Here is a 21,626-nt window from a genome sequence, read left to right on the forward strand (position 1 = left end):
CAAAAGGCAGCTCTTCCTCTCCCTCCCTCATGCTGACTTCCAAGTTAAAGAACAGCCAGAGAGGCATAAAAGGAGAAGGTGAGCACACTGTGGGTGATTGGATATGGTTGAAGAAAGAAAACTTGGATAAGGTGAGAAAAGCAGAGACAGGTGGGAAAATAGAAATCTAAGAAGAACATGAGACAAACAAATGTGAAGCATTCACACGTGGAAAGGAGAAGAGAGAATAAGGCGGAGAACATAGAAATAGAAGAACAAGTTTTGCAGAAAAGAAACAGAGAATGGGTCTTCCAGTACAATCTCTAAAAAGTCTGGCCAGATATGAAGGCTACAGAAATAAAAACACACCCCAGCTGTCTGAGAACAGCCCCGTGAGGAGTACCCTAAAGGCAGGAAACGGCTCTCTCTCCCAGCATGCAATGCTAATCAATGACCTGCACATCAGCAGACACTGGGACTCAATGGTGCCAGCACATTGACCCAATTCTGGGACATTTGTTGGCAACTGATGCAGGAAATCTAGATCTGAAGGATCTGTAGGCATATAACCTTTAAAATTGTCAGTGTATAGGACACTGTGTATCCAGGCTAAAGGACGAGTATATATATTGTACATCACACACTAGCCTAAAATAAAAGGACAGCTAGAAAAAAATATTGTTCTACAATTAGTATGTTACTGGCTGCCTTTGCTGGCCTCAAAGGAATATTACATATGGTATTAATAATAAATGAAATTCTCAATTTCACTATTATTATGTTTTCATTTACCCAAATAATTACAGCTGTCAAAGATAACCTAAGCTTCATAAGCTGGAACCTGTCTATTGTGATCCACACACAATTCCCAAGCAACTCCAGTGATCTGCTTACAGGGTGCTACCCTAGATAAGGAGCTTCTGTTGGTTATACACATTTTATACACCTCTAGAGAGGCCAGACTAACCAGTGACCACACGGCTCTTTTAACCCGCTGATCATTAAATTATTTATTTTCCACATACAGAGTACAAGTAATTTGGTCGGCATGGCCCACCAGTTTGTAAAATTCATACAATGGTACCTCTAAAATGAATTAAGACCAGGGCTCTCTCCACTGTTGATAAAAATAATAAACAGGCTGAGATTTTCCATTACTTATTGCCATCATATTTCGCAGTGCTGAACAATGGGTAAACAGGACATAACAATGAGTGCATAACATAACAATTTGACTTACAGAAAAAAGAGGTATCAATGGCTTACCTCCTGACTGTGTGACCCTGAGGTTTTGCCCATTCAGCTTTAGACTCAGGGTTAAACACTGAGCGTTCCCAAGTATGATCATATCATCATCATACCTTGTGTAATCTAAATGTAGTTCAGACCATGACCGTGTTACTTTGTGTCCCTCATCAGTGATGTTATAAAACATGCTAAAAGAAATTGCAGATTGCATCCAGCAGAATGGAATAAACACACAGCAGGGGTCAGGAAACGGACCCAGATCAATAAAAACCAGACAAGAGGACACTGCACCCTCCTGAGAACAGACACAAGCTCTGTAAAATAGCATGCAGACCTAAATGGCTTTAATCGGCAGAAAAAGGAGCACAATGACCATGAACCTCCAAAACCTATGCACACAAACATTTTGCTGCAGTATTCATAATCCAGAACTGTACCTGATCATTAATTCCCCAATAACAGCAATAATTTGATAGTGTCTGTAGGCCTTGCTAGGCTGACAATTTAATTCTATTACCCTCGGTGCAGGTGTATTACCGGTATGTTGTTTCACCAGTGGACATCATTTATTAGTGAGCCTGATACAACCGTACAAGGTGCTTACCATCTACTGCCTGCAGCACAGGAATATACAGAGATGATAAAAGGCTCTAGTCTTAAAGAATCACATCTCCATTAAGGTGTTCCTTCATTACTCTACTTCTGTTCCCTAAAAACTTACCTACAGAGGATACGGCTTGCGTTCCACTGAAGATTCACACCATGCACAGAGGAACGAGAATCGGGGAGGGTCTCGCCAACATGGTATATTATCAGTTGACTGTGAAGCTCACATTGGAGAAGAGTGGTAGGCAGCAGATGGTGTACTGGTGACAAGCACTAGTAACTTGATCACATTATCGACATGCCAAGATGTTACTGCCTCCCCTTAAACATTCACTCTGGTCTCGTTATGTTATAGATAGGAATTAGAGGGCTACGGGGAAATATAGCAGTAAATCAAACATTGCCACCTTTCACCTTATTTTTTCTCATGCAAGACAGAGCACACATACCCGAAACCAAAATGTTTACTTAACTTATGCAGGGCTGGGTCATTTTTCCAATTAATACCGAGTAATTATTACTGAAAATTTTAGGTGTAAAATGTTAATCTTATTACTATCACCACAGTGAACCATGGAGAGCTCCTAGAAATTTACTATGAACAAGTTTACTTCTCATGTGTTAGGACACAAGTACAGACAATAATGCATCTTTTACACATTTGTAGCTTTTTAAAGATTCTGTGTTTTTACATGATTAAGGAATAATGTGACAGAACTGCTAGTGTTTTTTTGTCTTACAGGAACAGACCTGTTGGACCACATTCCAGTGGATAAATGCTACCACTGAACATTTGTTAATCAATACAGATTACAAACTGGATTACTTTGACAGGTTACACCGGGTGAGGTGTCCATTATAATCACCATACCAATTTTAGTTTGGGTTTCGTCCAATTGTAGACCTGACCAGTGTTCCCTCTAAGCTGTGCGCTTGTGCGCGCGCACATAGCTTTTTTAGAGAGCGCACACGTCCAAAAATTGTGCGCACAATAGTTTTTCCCAAAAAAAGAAAAAAATAATAATTTTTTTGAAACTTTATGCGGCGCGGATATTGTGCGCACAAAATTTTTGCACAAGAGAAATTTTCTGCGCACACCAACTAAGAAAAATTAGATGGAACATTGGACCTGACCCTAAAGATTTGGATGAAATCTGGGTACACAGCATGACTACCACCGTTACTTCAATGATACTGTAACTTACCTTTGTTTAAAGATGTCTTCTCAGAGGGTAAACTTAAACCTCTACGTGAACTTTCACAAACGACCTTACAGCCCTTTAGACAACATTTTATTTATCATGAACTAAAAAACTACATTAGCACTTTACAACAATCCCACGCCATCCCCCATGCCTTTCTACCATTTGAAGAAATTGGCTCTCAAAACCCACCCCGGACACTCATGTCCCTCATCTACAAATCATTGACCATGGATCAAGCACCTGCGATTCCGTATTATCTTAAAATGTGGAAGTGAGATCCGACTCTTGATTTAACGGATACCCAATGGTAGAAAATATTACTGCTAACACAAAAAAGCTCTATAAGTAGTAGTATTAAAGAATCATTTAAGATGCTTATGAGATGGTATAGAGTTCTCACATTGCTACAGCCATTTTTTACCCCCACCTCTCGGAGCAGTGCTGGGAGGTGAAGAGTCGAAAGAGGAGACTACTTACACGTCTGTGTCAATGCTCTCTACCCGCACCATTCTGGTCCTGCATTGTAGCCATCATTAGTTCTAGATGACCCAGACTTCCCAAATAAATCTGAGGCAGCTCTCCTACATTATATGTCCTGTTCACTCACCTTCTATGGAAAAATCACTCACTATACATTTTCTGAACACTGGGAAAGCCACCATTCCACTGACTTAGAAGGCCCTGACCACTCTGATCCTTCATGACTTGGTTTCATAAAGATCTATAGAAGACCTAACTCATTTGCAGGAAAGGGGCCTGGACACGAGCTCAGATGGATGCCTTCAGTTTTCTCATCTAGTATAGAGTAAGATGCCCATCCTCTCTCAGACACTCAGTAACAGAGCCTGACCTCCAACTCGCCCTACATGGTTCTAAATGACTAACATTACACACATATTCAACATATTTAAGCTGTACCACATCTAACAGTATCTGTTAATTCCTTTATGCTGATTTATGATGTTAAGGTTGGTTGCCCGCCAACCGCAGTTCTCGTTCTTTTATTGCATTCTATAGAATAGGTTATCCGCAACCACACAATAACGCTGTTTCCGCTGGCAACCTGCTGGCCTTTATAGTTTTTTTTCTTTACAAAATGTATCATATGCCTGCTGTACATGCAAAACATAAAACAAATTATGCCATAGACATTCTCATCTTTTGTATCCTCAATAAACTTTGGGGGAAAAAATCAATAAAGAGAACAACTCAAAGTCAGTTAGGGATAGTTTCAGTAAAATCAAATATGGGGATTGTATCAGTAGTCACAATAATATACAAAATTAACCCATTTTATAGTGGGGTATATTTTATTGTGTATAATAGCTCTTTGGGTAACCATATTTGCTGATCATCACACATCCAGCGTAAAGTAAACCACTCTTCATATATCCTGCTGACTCTGTGCCTGGCACATGGAGTATTCATTGGTATGGCATGGCATGTCTGACTCAGTGACACAATATGGCATCCCATTACCTTTACATAAACATCAACCTGGCAGAAACAGATGGAGAGAGTTCACTGCCAAATAGGGGGCACGAGAGGTGAAAGCCACAGCACCATCCTTGTGCACAGTAGAGTATCTAAGTCCCAAAACAGGGAAATGATGTACCGTAGCTGGTATCTCAGAAATGATATAGATGGTATCAACATAGATTGTAAGCTTTGAGCAGGGCCCTCCTCACCTGTTGTTTGTGTAAGTCAAATTGTTATGTTACATACTACTTGTTATGTCCTGTCTACCCATTGTACAGCACTATGGAATTTGATGGCGCTTCATAAAACAATATAATAAGAAATAAAATGGCTGAAGCACATTGCTGTGCATTCTACTGCCCTGTTTATACATCAGCAATATAGTTATCCCATAAACTAAGTTATACTTGGATCTTCAGTAAAATTAAGTAATCAAACGTTTGTTCAAACAAGACTTTAGTGAAATGTAAGGAACTTCATCTATAGGAGAGCAATAACTTAATGGGTGGATGATAGCTGTTGACATAGTAAACAAATACTGTTGGTTTTTGATCCACAAACACACACATATAAAAAGTACAGATGTGTCCTATAATTATTATAATTCTCTTTTATTTATACAGTCCCAACAATTTAAGCAGCACTTCTTTCAGTACATACGCTCATACATTGTATGACAAAACGACAATTGACAGGCTTAGTGTAAAGTGGGCCCTTCAAGGTTACATTCTGGAACGTATGATAAAATGTTACCTATTTACTTCTGAAATGCATCTTATAGTCACAGATCACTCACCAGTAAGTGCACCATGTCCTGGTTTCTCCAGGGCTAATTCTGAGCCAAACTTAATGACTGTAAGGGACAGCTTCATGTGCCTTCTCTCACTGCTGCACAGAGTAAAGTGTCTGGACCCTCTCAACTCCCCCACATAAGTGTCACACCACAGTGCCGTCCTGTACCCACCCCCACTGATGGACAGTCACCCGGCTTGGGAACCTTTAATCCCCCCCTGAGGAATTATGGGAAAAGGCTGGCAGGTCACCAAAGCAGGATTAGAGAAGAGGCAGCATCTTCACTCTGTGAACATACATGCATCTTTGCTGCAATATTTCTTGCAGCCACATGAGGGAGCACTTTCACCATAAAGAAATGAAAAACGCTCACATCCTTCAACCATTATGACAAGTGCAGCTGCCCAGTGCATCATCAGTGCCGATGTCAAACCTGCCATTTCCATCAATCCTATGGTAAAATAAAATAATACTCCAATCAACTACAAGATAACTTCCAAATTGATAAAAAAAAGTTCTATAAGATACCTACAAGTGAAGCACTATATTTTAACAGAATCGCATTGGTTATCTAATGGAGCATCTGCACAGATTGCATAGTTATAGATGTTTCATATGTGAAATTACACTGTGTCACCAACAAATTCAAGCTTATGTACAAATGGGAAAGAGACTTAGAAAGATCTTTTTTTCCCCCCGAGGATTGGGAACATACATTTGTCACCACTCACAAATCCTCTAGAACAGATGACTAAATTATTGCACAGATTGGGTCCCTACTCATCTAGCACAAACATACTCAAATGTGTCAGCTGAATGTTGGAGGGACTGTGGTGAAGAGGGTTCACTTTTACACGTGTGATGGCACTGCCTTAAGCTATACAAATTGTTGATACGGATATTTCAGGATGATGGGACGGGTTATTTCAGTCCAAACTCCTGTAGAAATGAACAACTCCATCGGAGTTCAAGGAGTGTATAAACATTATAGAATTCACCTGGACTATGGAACAAATCTCACTGCTGTCTCTAACATGTCTCATGTATACGAGTCAACATGGGCTACTGCAAGTTGGGGAAGCCTGATGATATGCGGCTAATAAACAAATATTTACTGGCACGTGAACCATTTCATGTCTGTACCACTCAAGAAAGCAGTGATGGGAGTATTAGTATTTCTATCACTTTTGCCAGTAGTATTGATTTTTATGTGTATGGTATACATTTTATATCTTTTTTTTTTCAAGCATTGTGTTTGTTTGTTTTTTTACTTTACAATAGCCACAGTTTCATAACAGAATATTCAAAAATGCTTATCAGATTTGCCCGGTCAGGTGCCAGTGGGTAAAAGTTTATTATAACCTTAGTTGTATTTGGATATTGCACAATAGGAGGGTTTATGTATGCACATACTGACATGTATTTGTAGTTTGGACCAAAATTCCAAGAACGTGGATTCTCTGTCAGATTCTTTTACTGTTCTTATTGATGCAATTGGAAATCCAATAAAATAAAATGTATAAAAAATATTCCAGTATGCTTACAATAAGCATGTCATACATTTGATTTTGTTACACCAACAGTACTATATATATTGTATATATACACCGGTATATTTTATTATATTATTTTTTTCTGTTGGTCATTAACTGAATAAAGCTGCTCCTCAACCCTCTTCTCAAAGCACACCCAACAGTACATGATTTAGGTATTACTCAGGCGTGTCTAAGGAGTTGCACAATTAAAACACAAAAACACCTTAGACACACCGGAGTAATACCTAAATCATGGGCTATTAGGTATGCCTTGAGGAGAGGGTTGAGGAGCACTGTAATAAAGCACATCATTTATTTATTCTTCAGGAAATGCCCAGTACAACTTTAAACATGATGCCCGTATTGTGTTTGTTTTTTGGGGGATTTTGCCAAAACTTGTTAACCTAATATTGGATCACACATACACTATAACCCTATACAAGCGCAACATCTAGTAGTGAGATGTCTGACCTAATAAACCTAGCCAAATATACCTGCAGATATATTAACAAAGCTAGGCTACACCGCAACAATCCTGACCACCAGGTATATGTGGCCTTCCCGGTAAACTCTCATGTTTCATGTGCTTATTTAATCACATAAATCATTATTTTAGTGCTGGAACTATATAGAAGGCATTAACCCTTGGTTGCAACAAAGGGTTTTGTGGCAAAGGTTTGGCATGTAATTCACTAAGGGATAGACTTTCCAGTGTGAATGTGAACTCAAACAATTGAAGGCACAGCTAAATGGACAAACACAAGTGAATTATTAATTATTAATTAGCCTGCTAGTAATACCACCTCCATCTCCAGCATCGCTTCATTCACCCTTCCCTAACACCTCATGAGTTCACATTTCTATATTACTCACTTTAATATGCTTTCATTTTAGATTCATATTTTGTTTTAAATTACACATATTGCCCTGGCATACTGAGGTCACATATGCATATGATAGGTAGACATACAACACCATAACAATAATTATTAATCTTTATACATCTGCTGTGTATGAAATACAAATATTTCTGATGTGCCACAAGTTCAATCCAATCTGAGGCATACTCTGACCTACACCAACTACGCTTAGGGAGGCAGGTACAGAAGCAGATTGCTTTATATGACAGTCCGCTTGAAGAGATCTCTCTGATTTCCCTTGTAACTTGCCCAGTTACACTGAGGAATTCTGTGCCTAGCTAGCCCAACTATACTCCACACCATGCATCATTCTGAAATGGAGCGTAGCTTTTCTGGGCTAGGCTTAGGGCAGGGGCTAGCCACCATACATTACTGGACTCAACCCTTAATAATGTATAGGAGACCCCACACCTTTTTTACTTGCTTTCCACAGATCCATACATGTAATCTTACCTTTTCTGTCATCCTTTCCTGGTCCTCATATACAAATCCTATGGTTCCACTTGCTTCTCCTGCTGGAAGTAAAGCAGCATCAGTAGTGGAAGAGGAACGAGGTCGGCCCTGATGATGGTGCAGCACTGCAGCCAGTCCACCATCTAATGGAGAAGGACGGCGTGGAAGGTGGGGGCTTCCTCCTCTAATCTGTGTATGATGTTGGTGGTGCGCAGTATCCCCTGGGCCACTTTTGCTCCGACGGCCACTACCATGTTGACCTGATCCTCTCTTGACAGAGGGTCGGGATCGTATTTGCTGCAGTACACGGTTGAAGGCAGTGGGACGAGCAGGTAAGTCATGCAAGGAGACAGCATATGATACCCTGTGCATTTCTGGGGACCGCTCCTTTTCATCTGCAGAGTCGTGGTCAGAGGAAGAAAGGGGGGCAGTGGGTGCTTGAGGGGTTGAAGGGCCAGGGGTAGAACAGAGGGCCACAGGCTCTGATGATGTCTGGTGATCTCGTTCTCTGGATCGCCTGCGACTGTGGAAGAGATGCTTCAGTCCATGTCCAAACATAGAACCTTCCGAAAGCTGCTGTATCTTCTGAATATGAAGGACAAGACAATGTGAGATGTACTTAATATCTGTCTATCTACTTATCTATACAACAATGTAATACTTAAGTTCACAATAACAATTTAAGCAAATTGCTTATGTAGACAATTCAGAGTATCATGGCATAAATACATTCTACTAGTACAGCAGCAGTGCAAGCCTTTTCCTAAGACACGCAAACAAAATACTAGCAAATAGTGGGCAGCTCACCATTTGTGACAGGAGGCATGTTAACCTACAAAGGAATAAGACAGACAGAACCGAAGCCAAGTAGCAAATGCAATGCTTTAGCAGTATAAGAACCAGCAGGAAGCTTTTATAAGGGTAACGTTTTCTCACAATGTTGAACATTGCTACAAGTTTAATTGCAGGTGTAGCCCTGCAACAATACCCCACCTGCGTTTTAACCCCTTAATCTCCATAATACTTGCAGCCTGTCCGCTCTGAAATCCTTTGCCCTTAGTGTTCACAACTGCAGAAGGCAACTGCAGAAGACACATCACTTCCATGAAAAATTCACAGCCTTCCAAGTCAGCTATCAGGTTCCCTAACTAGTTTCTGAGCTGTTTCTGTGATACGCATAGCGGTAGAGAGATGTAATGAAAATGGATCACATATTAAAAGAAGGCTCCACAGAAATACACCACCAACATGTCAATATCTCCATATTAAGAGGAGAATGAAGTCAATTAAAAGTACTACTGGTGCTTCCCCAGTGCTACTGTTCCAAACAAGACTACCCAAACAGCACTTTTTTTTTTAATTTTATTAGATAAATACACCATCCAGTTCAGTTAAAGATCGAGTACGCTTCTGAACATTTTAATGCCACCAACTACTTTGACCCAATACAAGAGGACACAAGGATATTCTCTAACCAAAATAACTCTTCCATAAGGGAAAAATGCATGCTCAGATGTAAAATGTTGACTTATTTACCTGCTAACTTGGTTTTGCCATGAATATCACACAGTTAAAACCAAGCTAGACTCATCCCAGAGTGAAATTGAGTATCTGAAATCTGTTGTATATACATGTCTGGGTATGGTTGGCTGCCTAGATCTAACTGAACTGTATAAGGGGTCAGATTACTAATGAACCCAGGTAAAGTATCTGAAGTCCTCCGATGTTGTTTGGCAAATGAGTCTTGGCAAGACCTGGCTTGTCACATTGTGGGGATGAAATTATTATTATTACAAAGTTAAATTGCATTTGCTTAATCTCCCTATTCCCATTATGGCTACATGACCTCAGTACACAGCAATTGTCTCACTTGAGAGTGAAAGTGGACCGCAATGGTTCAGGAAGGAGGTGATGAAATACCGGAAAGTGGAGGGGGGATGACGTGTGTATGTTTGTGAGGAACAGATTATGAGAGAACGTGTTTGACAGTAGTATCCCGTTAATAGAAAAAGATACAGAGGAGAAGCAGGGAAGCTAAAGAGTAAAACTAAATAATTCTGTCTGTATGATATGACAAGAGAGGAAAGGAAATGTTATGTCCAAAACAAATACAGGAAGGGTGTGCATGCTGGGCCAGTCCCAGACCAATTGGCACCCCAGGAAAGAATACTGTTGTCAGAATCCCCACAGCTTTACATATATGTGTATGTATTTATATTTTAGATAGATAACAATTCTTTTCACATATACGACAAACAAAAAAAAGTTAATTCCTGAACTCTGCATGCACTGAAAAAATATACTTGGCAATATACTACACCAACACCATACCAATCAAGTGTTATGAATAAAGTTTCAAAAGAGTATCCTACAGGTATATAATTATATATATATATATATATATATATATATATATATATATATATATATATATTACATATTACATATTATTTGTGTGGATATGCTAAAATGTAAAAAAGCATCAGTCTCATGCCATGAAATACCCTTGGTAGTGAATGGGGTTGACAGACACTAAACATTGAACAATCACTTAAGAAACCAAGTATGACCAGAATATTACTTTGTGTTTTTTTTAGATTATTATATCTAATGGTGACTAATTCAGTGTAACTCTCTCATTGGCAGAACATGTCTGATCACACATATGAAAGGCTTGTGAACATGGGAAATGTCGATCGTAGAAACACAGAATTGGATGTAAGATAAGAACCATTCAGTTGTAGTCATCTAGCCCCTTTAGCCATCTATTCTGGTAATGATGAGTGGGGCTTAAAGTCATGGTGCAAGCATAGTGTATTTGCTGCAATGTGATACTGGAGAAGGGTGAGAGGATGAGGATAGGAGAGGAGAGGACAGAACAAGGAGGAGAGGGGAGAAGAGAGGAAGGGAAAGCAAAGGGTAAGGTGAAGGGTGGAGAATGGAGAAATAAAGTAAGAAAAGGAGGGGGAGGGGAGAAAAGAATGCTGATTTTGGCACGCCATTCTAATAACAAGCCCATATCCTAGCTAGGTGTAAGTTACAGGATTTGATCAGCCTGGGTCTGCATTCATGACGAATAGTTTTTGTACTAAGGTACCCACCATGAAAGGATCTCAGGAAGATAACTCTTCATTTACATTTTACTCTTATTTATAGGAAATCTCAAACCCAAAGCTTCTCTCCCTTAAAGGGACACTCTAGTGCGCCAGACAGCCTCCTAAACAAGAAATGCATACGGAAGTACTTTTTTAAGTGCTTTAATATGTCTTCGCTATACCTGCCAAAAAAATTAAGTACTTTTAGGAGAATCTGCAGCTTCAAAGCTGCAGTGGAGAGCCTCCCCCAACGGCTGATGTTTGACACCATAGATTGGATGAAATCAATGGGAGTGCTTTCTGTGCATATGAGGTCTCCTTCGTTATGCTTGTCCCAGAACATTCGCTGTCAAAGGAGATGACTGTCGATTAATATATTACATGACAGGAGATATGTTCGGGTAAACAGATCGCCTGTGTGGCAAACAGCTAGGGGATGGTGAAAGAAGGAACCGCATATGGGGGGATTTCTGCAGATATCTTCCATGAATTTGCAACGGGGAACACAGTGAAAATTTAAAGGGACCACTCAGATTAGTGTGCATATGATGACAGAAGTAGTCCTTAGTCAGGGGTAATGGCTGAGTTAAATAAAACTAAAATAGATATGCTTTGCTTACCCTGATGACACTGAACTGATTCTGATTGAAGGAGATTCTTAAAGTGGTAACCGCAAGTTAATATAGAGAAGTCGGCATGTTCACTATACAGCTATACACTTAGACCAAACATTAAGAGTGCTCTCCAAACCCTGACTGGCCATCTGAATTGCCAGGCAGGTCTGCAGCTACTCTCTACAATAACTATATTTTATTATTTTTAAGCCATCTGAATCACCAGGCAGCTCTGCGGAAGTGGTTTCTTTCTGCAGTAAGTATATTTTATTATTTTTAGCTTGATGCATATGTAAGTACTTACAAAATACTTTCATATGCATTGTTTGTTATGGGAGCACCCTGGGACCCTCAAAACATATTTTACAAGTGCTGCAAGACTTCACATATACTTTTAAATGTACACTTAATATACCGTTCACAAACCTAATGGACCTATTTACATAAATGGTTTTTATATGGCCTATAACCATGTGAACACCTTAAATATTATATTATTGTATTCATTTTCTAATCTTTTAAGGGAACCTTTTTTTATTCGATTCGAGATTCAATTTTAATCCATATTTTCGATACAGATTGGATTCAACCAAAAATGTGAGATTCGCAGGGCCCTGGTACAATTTTCTTATGTTAATCGTCTGTCTACCAGTCTTTAAAATTAAATCATACCCTCTAGTTCCGGTACCACTTTATTAGTAAAACCTTTTAGTTCTTTTGGACTTTATTTAATAAATCGACATGACTGGATGTTTCCAATATTTTCTGTTTATCTAGGATGTACATATTGTGGTTTTCTTTTTTGTTACAACATTTTAGTGACCCTTTTTGTATTCTCTCTATATTACTTATGTCCTTCTTAAGCCATGGTCTTCGGGACTGAACATCCCTTTTCCTACTACTGGAATACCATACATTTTCCCTTATGTTCTATTTTCCGGTCATTTTTCCTGGGTTTTTTTTTAACATTGGGGGACAAATTTAGTATTTGAGCACATGGAATGTAATCTGAACCCTGGCCTATGGCCCACATCTGACATCTGCAGAATTGAAGATGGACAACACTGCTCATGAGTATACTCATCAGTGGTATCCATTTACTGTGGCTGGAAGGATCTTTTATGTTGGTATAATATTCCCTGGAGGGAGTCTGATTTATCACTAGTTAAGTCACTCAATATTTTTATAACCCACTCCCATGGAATAGCAATCTGGTGAAAGAGATTTACTTCTGAATAAAAGGAATTGTATAGGAAAGGCTGTTCTATGTAGCCCCACACTGACCACATCTAACCCAGTGAGAGCAAAAAAGTGCAGATGTGACTCTTGTCACCTGCCTCATCCTATTCCTATTTCATGTACTGGCCAAAGTCCCCTGAGCAAACCGTAATGGTCAAATCTGGTCGTAACTGAAATCACAACAAATTATCAAAGGATATTTTAAAAAATTAGCAATCAAGAAGCTAAAAAATGTGCCAAGGAACCTTTTCATCTGGAATACCTACTAACATATAGTGTTTTCTTTCAGACTGTATACATGATGGACACTTAACACAAAATAAGTTTTGGTGAGTACCGTTGAGTTTAGCTTCTGCACCTTGTCTCCAACAACAATAATTACTCTGGGAATGGATTAGGAGATTACCAGCTAATCAGACCTGTGTAGTAATCTTGGCAATTTAGTGAACAAAACCTTAAATTAAATTGCTAGAGACATAAATCTAGTCTTAAATTACATAATCTTAAATCTTCATATTCAGTGCCCATATTTCTAGAACATCGGCCCACTCCAAAATCTCACACCAAACACAGACAGCCAAAATGTGTTCTTTTCCAGTGTCTCTATGGAAACAGTTAGAGTCAAGTAAGTTAAACATTTCCACCCTCTGATGTTTTGGGTGAGTGTATTATAACGAAGGTGGCAGAGAAGATCGTGTCCTGAAGTCTGTATCTTTGATGACTCATTTTTCAATAAATAAGGCAATATTTCATGGTACACGATTTCTGTGTATTAATCAACATGAGCAATAACTGGTGGTTATATTTTATTAACATAGTAGATACTGTATCTGTCCTGATAAAAGCAATGTTTAGGTATGTACCCAATGTAATAAGTGTGCGCTGAGCCATTTGCCAGTTCGATCCCCTCTGTATGGACACAGGTCTGTGTAAGGACAGTGGTGCTGTGATTGATGAAAGAGATGTATGATACTATGTGTCCCCATTATGTCAAATTGTGGTCAATTGGGACTTGATTCAGGGATCCATCTAAACCGTTACTTGTTTATCCGGTGGATGGAAATTCATGGTTTGTAATTTAACTCGTAGACTAAACCCTAAATTGTGATTCTGAATTCTAGACTGTATCTCTTAAAAAGTTATGTTGAAATCTACAGAAAACAACTTCTGCTACAAAATTCACCAGGGTGAGTCGATTATCTTAAATGGATATATACACCAGACGATAGAAATCTTAATCTAGAATTCACAAAGCCTGCATGCACTGTGGAAAGCTGAAATAAACACCATATGCACACTAGCCAATATACTACCCCTATGCTAAATTGTATGCCACTTAATTAGTACATTGTTTATTACATGAACTTTTTTATTATACCACATTTGCAGTCACTTCTATAGACACCACTTCTTATACAATCATCTAAGGTTTTTATTTTTATTCCAATACAGTATAGATAATAAGAAAACTAAAAAGATAAATGAAAGGTCACTTAAAATGTTGATGTAGCCTTCCCTTGCAGAATTCCACCATATGCATTTTTCTTTTTCCCTGCCCCCACCTAGATTTCAGTAGATATGCATGGTATACTTTTTACCAGTCAGCTCCAGTGCTGTCTTAAGAGGATAGTCTAATGATAAGCCCTAGACATGGGAGGGTTTTCCTGCCACCAATAAGTGGAAACAGGACTGTGGAGGGGACATCACTCTGAGACTCTGGGACTGCAGCTTAAATATGTTAAAGAATGCATATTAAAGTACTTTAATATGCATTTTGTGTTAGTCTGCTTCATTTGGATACCAGTCCGTTTAACTATGTAGATGATACATGTTTTAGCTACAAAAACAAATCAAATATATAACACACAGGTAAATCAACATCAAAACAAGCATAGGCTAAAAATACACTGCTGAATGTACTTTGGCTGCAATGAGCTTCTGCTGTGGCATGATGTGTGCTAATGTCAATTTGAAATATTACCTTGATCTGATTAAACACAGAAGTATGTATGTGGAAAGAGCACACACTGAATTGTGATTGTAAAATACACACAGCACGTGCATTTGAGCTTTTTGAATGTGTGTTCTGAGAGTTTAACTGGTAAGATGTAAGTATGATTTTAGCATGTAATTTGAATGTTTACAGCAAAAGTCTAGATTTAAAATGGGTCACCAAATCAAGTCCACTAGTTCTAAGGGAATACAAAATACCTGACATTAAAATCTCAAAATTATGAAACCCCTCCAAATTTAAGGGACCCCCCGAAATATAATCTTAAAGCAATTAATGTGATTAATGTCAATTTTGATATCCCCTCAAATAAGTCTTTATGCTTTTTTTATTTTTTTCTATTTAGACAGGTGGTAAATGGGATGGATTAGGCTTATAAATGGGAATTTTCCTTGGACACGGACTATTACAAATGATTTGGTTTTCTAAAGCTAAATAGAACAGAAATAACAGGAAAACAAAGGAGATTGTTGGAGGTCCCTGTGTAGCAGTAGCAGAATTAAGACATGTATTCTCAATCTGCATTTGACTGCATTTTGAACAAAACATTGTGATGCCAGTACACCTGTACAGGTTACTTATTTAATCACAAAAAGTGCATAATTTTTATGGGTTTTTTTTCCAAAGAAGAGCACCAAAAATTGACACATGACATTGCAACAAATACTGTACATACCTTGGGCAAGCAAAGTAAGAGATATGTACTAAGGCATGACAGCCATACCCTGGAGCTCTCCCTACTCTGAGGGGTGGCTTTGCAAGGGGCCAGGATAGCCACACACGTGGGCGATGTAAGGGGCATGACGGGGAGAGCTAGCCCCAGATTGCCTGGAATTATACAGGAGTGGAATTTAGTCAGGGAGTGGGCATGGCTTAACTTCATTCCCACTCCCCAAAAAAGTGCAGAGTGACCAGAAGACCCAGGGAAGCAGTGCTTCCTGAGCGTTCCCAGCTACGATGACAGCTTGATAAGTATGTATTCCATTAAGAAACCTCCTTTGTGTATTTATGTTAATCCAATACGGAGATAGTATGTAAACTTAGAAGAGAAGGTCCCTACTAGTTCTGTACCAATACGTCTCAAAATATGTCAATGTTACTGTCTATCTTAAATTGTCTTTAATTGGTCTCTCTGGTTTTAATTGCAGTTGCTCTACAGAATCTGCTGGCGCAATATAATAAATGTAATGTGCAGGTCAAAATGCTTTAGTGATGAGCAAAGCTCAATGGCACATTGGTTTGGTTACCCCAGAAAGGCTCAATCAATTTGGTCCATACGCTTCATAGAACAACACACACATTCTGAATAAATCTTACCTTGATAGGAACTACACTTATGCTAGCATAATTTTGTTTTATGATCGGTACTGTGCCTTCAACTTCTATCCTATATGAAACCATTTCATGACATATTGGCATATTTAGCGGATATATATGGTAGGATTGCTTTTTGTATGTCGAAGGGCAAACGTGTCTTTAAAAAAACAAGCCTTCAACAGAATATGATATTAAGGACCATTTACCGGTAATTACCTTAAGGTCTGGTGGCTTGCTCCGGATAAAGGCTGGGGGTCCCTGGCTGACTGTTGCCCCTGTGGAAACAACATCTCCAGGCACTGGGCTATCAGAAATTCGTACTTCCATAGTTGAGATTGGTAAAGGAGCATCATGCGCACCCTCTTCGTCAGGGTGTAATTCGTCCGACTTACAGCGCTTCATGTACCCAGGGAGAGAACTGGACAGAGGTACACACAGAGGGAGCAGAGAAGCAGGAAAACGGCAAGATGGGCAGAACAGGGTGAGGATGAGTGGACAGGGAAGGATATGGAAAAGGACAGGCAGGGTGATTGATATAAGGTCAAAATAAACAGGGAGTCAAAGGGTACCATTCATAGAAATGTAATATACATTCATACCAATGTAACCTTCACCAACTCATTTCTGAAACTACCACAATACAGACATTTCACTATTACTGATGTATAACCTACACACCATGAGACACGCTTAAAAGCCATGTCAATATTGCAAACAACATACGTGATTTAGGTTTTGATGACTGGCATCCACGAAACCCAATGCATACAGTGCAGCCATACATCCTCACGCTGCTCAGTTTACACGTAACGATACATGCATTATCCACCCTGATACACCACGTATGCGGTTTACAACTACAGACATAGTACACAATGCTCACTCATACAATGCAGAGACCAGCATCCATACTATGGCCCCATACACACGCTCAGAGGTAGATCAGGAAAGGCTGGGGTGTAAGGCTGAAAAAGGGGAGCTTCTTTATTCCATTGTTACTGAGGCCCCTAAAGCTCCCGTTGTCCGGGGCCCCGGTTCCGCTATCCGCACTTCTCTCTGCAGAGTCTGGGGTGACTAGCGGTCAACCTACCATGACACTTAACGACATTGCTCTCAACCAACAGCCGGAGACAACATCGTTCGTCTCAGCCAATGAGAGGAGAAGGCGGGTCTAAAGACGTTTTTAAGGTTGGTTGTAGTGCAGGGAGCTGTCACAGAAGGTGGTGCTGCAGGGGTTTTCGTGTGTGAAAAGTGTGCTTTGCTGCAGTTGTAGGGCTGTGTCAGGGGCCCGCGCCCCAAACCTACTAATAGGCGTTCTGCACTTAATCTATTGTGAGAAGCGACTACTACTTAAGACAGCAGCTTGTACACGTTCCAGCATTTCACTGGCATTATTCTCCCCCTCATGTTCTTACACCCGTATTTGTCACCAATAACAGAATTGCTGCCAAATAAATCTACAAAGCATCGAAACAATTTCCACACAACCCTGCTAAGACAAAAAAAAAATAATCTAATTAGTGTGTAGTGCTTTTGTGAAACATGTCTTATATAATACCAGGAATCTAAATCACATTAATGTTTGGTGTGACCACCCCTTTATCTTCAAAACATCCATTGTTCTAGGTGCACTTGTGCGAAGTCAGGGATTTTGTAGACATTTGAGGTGTGTGACTAAACAATCATACCAAACAGGTGCTGTTAGATATTTACGCTTGTCTTAAACATCTAGGCTTTATACGTGACCAAAGAGCAATTCAGACCACAGCTTCTAAGTCTTCTTAAATAGGTTTATTTGTTAGAACAAAGTAATATACACACAACACTAATTAAAGACAGATGGTGGTTGTAGGTACTGTAGGCTCTGTATTCTTGACAAGATGGAGGAGAAAGAGACCTCGCCCTTGAGTTTTTATACCCCTTTACATTAACAGGGTAAACGTTTTCACTATGTATGGGCAATGTGTGAATTTTAGGAATCCTTTTGGACTACACCATCATTAACCGAAACAGAAATAAATTCACTAACAAGGTGGGGTTACAGAGACAGTTTGCCATCAAAACTAATACACCATGCCAATTCTGAGCACAGCAACAAGGCGCAAGGTAGTTATACCGCATCAGTAAGGTGTCTCCCAGGCAGAAATTTCAAAGCACAAACGGGCAATCAGGGCCGGCCCGACAATGGAGCCAAGTGGGGCAACCGCTCCAGGCGGCACTTTTGAAGGGGCGTCAATTTGCCGCCCCAAGCCCCTTTTTTTTTTTTTTTAAAGTGAAAGAGAGAAAGGGGCGCCGAGTGGTTTTCGCTTACCAAGCTGTCAGTACCCGCTCGGCGCCCCTCTCTCTCTCCTCTGCGGCGAGTCTCCCTGTTCGGTCTCGGTGCCGGCTTGTAATGCTGAGTGCCGGAAGATTTCCGGCGCTCAGCATTACAAGCCGGCACCGAGACCGAACAGGGAGACTCGCCGCAGGACTGCTGAAAGGTAAGTACCCGTGGGGGGGGGGGCGGCAGGGACGGAGGGAGAGGAAAGGTAGATAAAGGGGGGACGGAGGGAGAGGAAGGGTAGATAAGGGGGGGGCGGCATTTTAAAATTCGCCCCAGGCGGCATTTTGCCTTGGGCCGGCCCTGCGGGCAATTTTAATAGCTGTAGACATAGTTGTTAGCCAAGGAAACTAGTGCACCAGATGAAAGACGCTTCCCTTCGCAATCGGAAGATGTCCAGCTGTGGAAATAGCTCAGCATTGGCGGAGGACAGAGGGACATTGTTATACCCATATACTCTATGGAGATGTCATTATTGCATTTGCGCATTCAGCAATGTCGTGTAACATTACCCGGCTGTGTTTCTGTCTTCAAGAATTTTGTAGTGGCGTAGGGGGCGATTGGCTCCCGGGCCAGCCTGACCTTGCATGGACAGCCTAAAGACCAGCTCAAGGGCAGATAGCCTATAGGGAAATTTCCTGGTATACCAGTTGGCCAGTCAGGCCCTGAACAGAGACTTTGACTTCAAACTATAAAACACTTCCTGTTAATAAAAACTATTTTAAAATATAATAAAAACACAGAAAATTGATATACTTTATTATTGAGCTTTTGTGCACTAATACTCCCATCAAAGTGAATGTAGTAGGGGTAAAAAGGATGTCATACATGTAGAGAATTATTTTCTACCTAGACTTTTTTTTCTTTAGCATAATTATGGAGTTTAATTTTAAACTATTAATGTGTGCGTTCCCCATCATAGTTTATGTACTGTCACCGACACAGGTTGCGTGTGCATTCTACCTGTATCTACAACCACATATCTTCCGTATATTTATTAAGAAGGGTGGAAGCTTTTAAGAAAACTATTTACCTTTAATGTGATGCATGGCTGGTCCTAAACTAGGAACTTATAAATAGCTTAGTTTGTCCTGGAAAAATAGGCTTACCTAGTTAAAGTGTAAGCTGTTTCTAAGGATACCACATAAATGTAACTATAGCAAAACTATAAAAATTTACCTTGTCTCTCATGGAGAAAAAACCTGTTCTGGCCCACAGCATTCTAACCGCTTAAAAACAGGCATGTGAATCAGACTTAGAAAACAGGACAGAGTTTTTGGTCCCAAAGTGAGAGTATCTGTTGAAAAGATACTCACTTGGTGGTGTGAAGCAAGCATGTCAATTTGTATTGATATTTCTGCATAAAAACTTAAGGACCTGTAACTGCTAATGACAAGATGTCAATATGTGGTAACAATAAAATTTCACGCCGAATATAAATTGTGTAATTATGAAATTTATATTCTTAAGAACACAGTTGACTGCCTTATGTCACGGTTTCGTGGTTGTTGTACAGTAACCGACTAAACAAGCATTTATGCATTTCTGTATAGGACGTCTGAAACAGTCCATGAGGGTCATAATCCTACCAGAGTATTTATCTAATTGATCTGTAATTATCAAATTACGTTTGTGAGTCACCAAGTAGTTTTCAAACCATTAAGTTGAAAAACAGGTTTACCCAATAACTGGATTCAGAAAGCCATTAACTGAGTTCTTAGAAAGCAAAGAGCTGATAATAGGTGACTTTGGCATTTCTATCAATCATAGATGCAAGTTCTTCCATTAGAGGTCCACCAAATATATGTTTCTTGTAGAATAGCAGGAATGCAGTATGCTTTTTTTTGCCCTATTCCAATTTGATAATGGCACGCAGTGGGCCTTTTTGTCTGGGAAGGATGAAAACATTATTGGTCTCTGGGATTTAGAACAATAGAATCCACAATGCCATTCCTGACTGTGACCTTTTCATACTTGGCAAACGTGAGCATTCAGCAGTCTGTTCTCGGGTGTGCATGATACAGAGAGGAATCATCTGTGATGGCTCTTTCTCTTTGTTTGTAACTCAGACCACATGTCCTCTGTTTGAATGAATTTTAATAATGAGTCATACACTCTAAATAGGCCAAAAGTCTTCTGCACGTAAAAAGATTATTGGTTTATTTATGAACAGGCACATTTTTCTTTTTTAAATAAGTTGGCTGCTCAAATTAGTTGCATTTGGTTTTATGGTATACACCTCCTGGATCCATTTCCCCATTTTACTTACCAAGATAATTAAAGTGTGTGGGACTTCCCCAAATCTAAAAGGTCACTACATTCGATACACATATCTAGTGGTCACTAAGAGATTAAAATAGGTATTTTATATGCATAATAAACCTACCTTATGTGTATACCACTGTGAGCAGCCATAGAACGGAAAGTCTGGGTACTTTCATATGCATTCTTTAATTATAAGAAAAGAAAAATACAATGTTTACTGTGTTAAAAAGTTCACGCTCAAAGCAGCCAATTGCTTCTTGCGGATGCGCATGGGGCTAGCACTGGAGCTGGCTGAAGGTGAGTACTGGCACGTGTGTATTGCTGAGGATGAAGCAAGGAGATGGGGGTTGGGGAAGAACACCACATGGATAGGAAGGATTCTCATGAATCCTTCAGTGTATTTGGATGCAAAAATAAAAAGTGACACCCAGCTATCATATGTCCTAAAACGGAAGAAGGTGGCCTTGTCCCATGAATCATGTTTTATTTTACATCACAAAACATATGGCACCAGAAGGCATTGATGGAGGCCCCACCTCACACCTCTG

At 39.7% G+C, this 21,626-nt stretch overlaps 1 protein-coding gene across 3 annotated transcripts in view; it reads right to left on the reverse strand.

Annotated features, from left to right (window-relative positions):
* Window positions 1-16,895, reverse strand: part of LOC149287933 (transmembrane and coiled-coil domains protein 2-like) — a 33,892-nt gene extending 16,997 nt beyond the window's left edge. Inside the window, exons 1-3 of one of the 3 annotated variants that reach the window (XM_089492316.1) lie at window positions 16,710-16,895; window positions 8,218-8,802; window positions 8,185-8,187 (exon numbers count right to left, since the gene is read on the reverse strand). In XM_089492316.1, coding sequence (XP_089348442.1) covers window positions 8,185-8,187; window positions 8,218-8,802; window positions 16,710-16,895 — 774 coding nt within the window. The remainder of the gene's footprint in view (window positions 1-8,184; window positions 8,188-8,217; window positions 8,803-16,709) is intronic. The other 2 variants (XM_089492318.1, XM_089492319.1) reach the window with 2 other exon arrangements.
* Window positions 16,896-21,626: the final 4,731 nt, after the last annotated feature.

This window comes from Sceloporus occidentalis, unplaced genomic scaffold (genome assembly GCF_023333645.1).
Source record: "Sceloporus occidentalis isolate IW3139 unplaced genomic scaffold, rSceOcc1.0.p SCAF_55, whole genome shotgun sequence".
Classification (NCBI taxonomy): domain Eukaryota; kingdom Metazoa; phylum Chordata; class Lepidosauria; order Squamata; family Phrynosomatidae; genus Sceloporus; species Sceloporus occidentalis.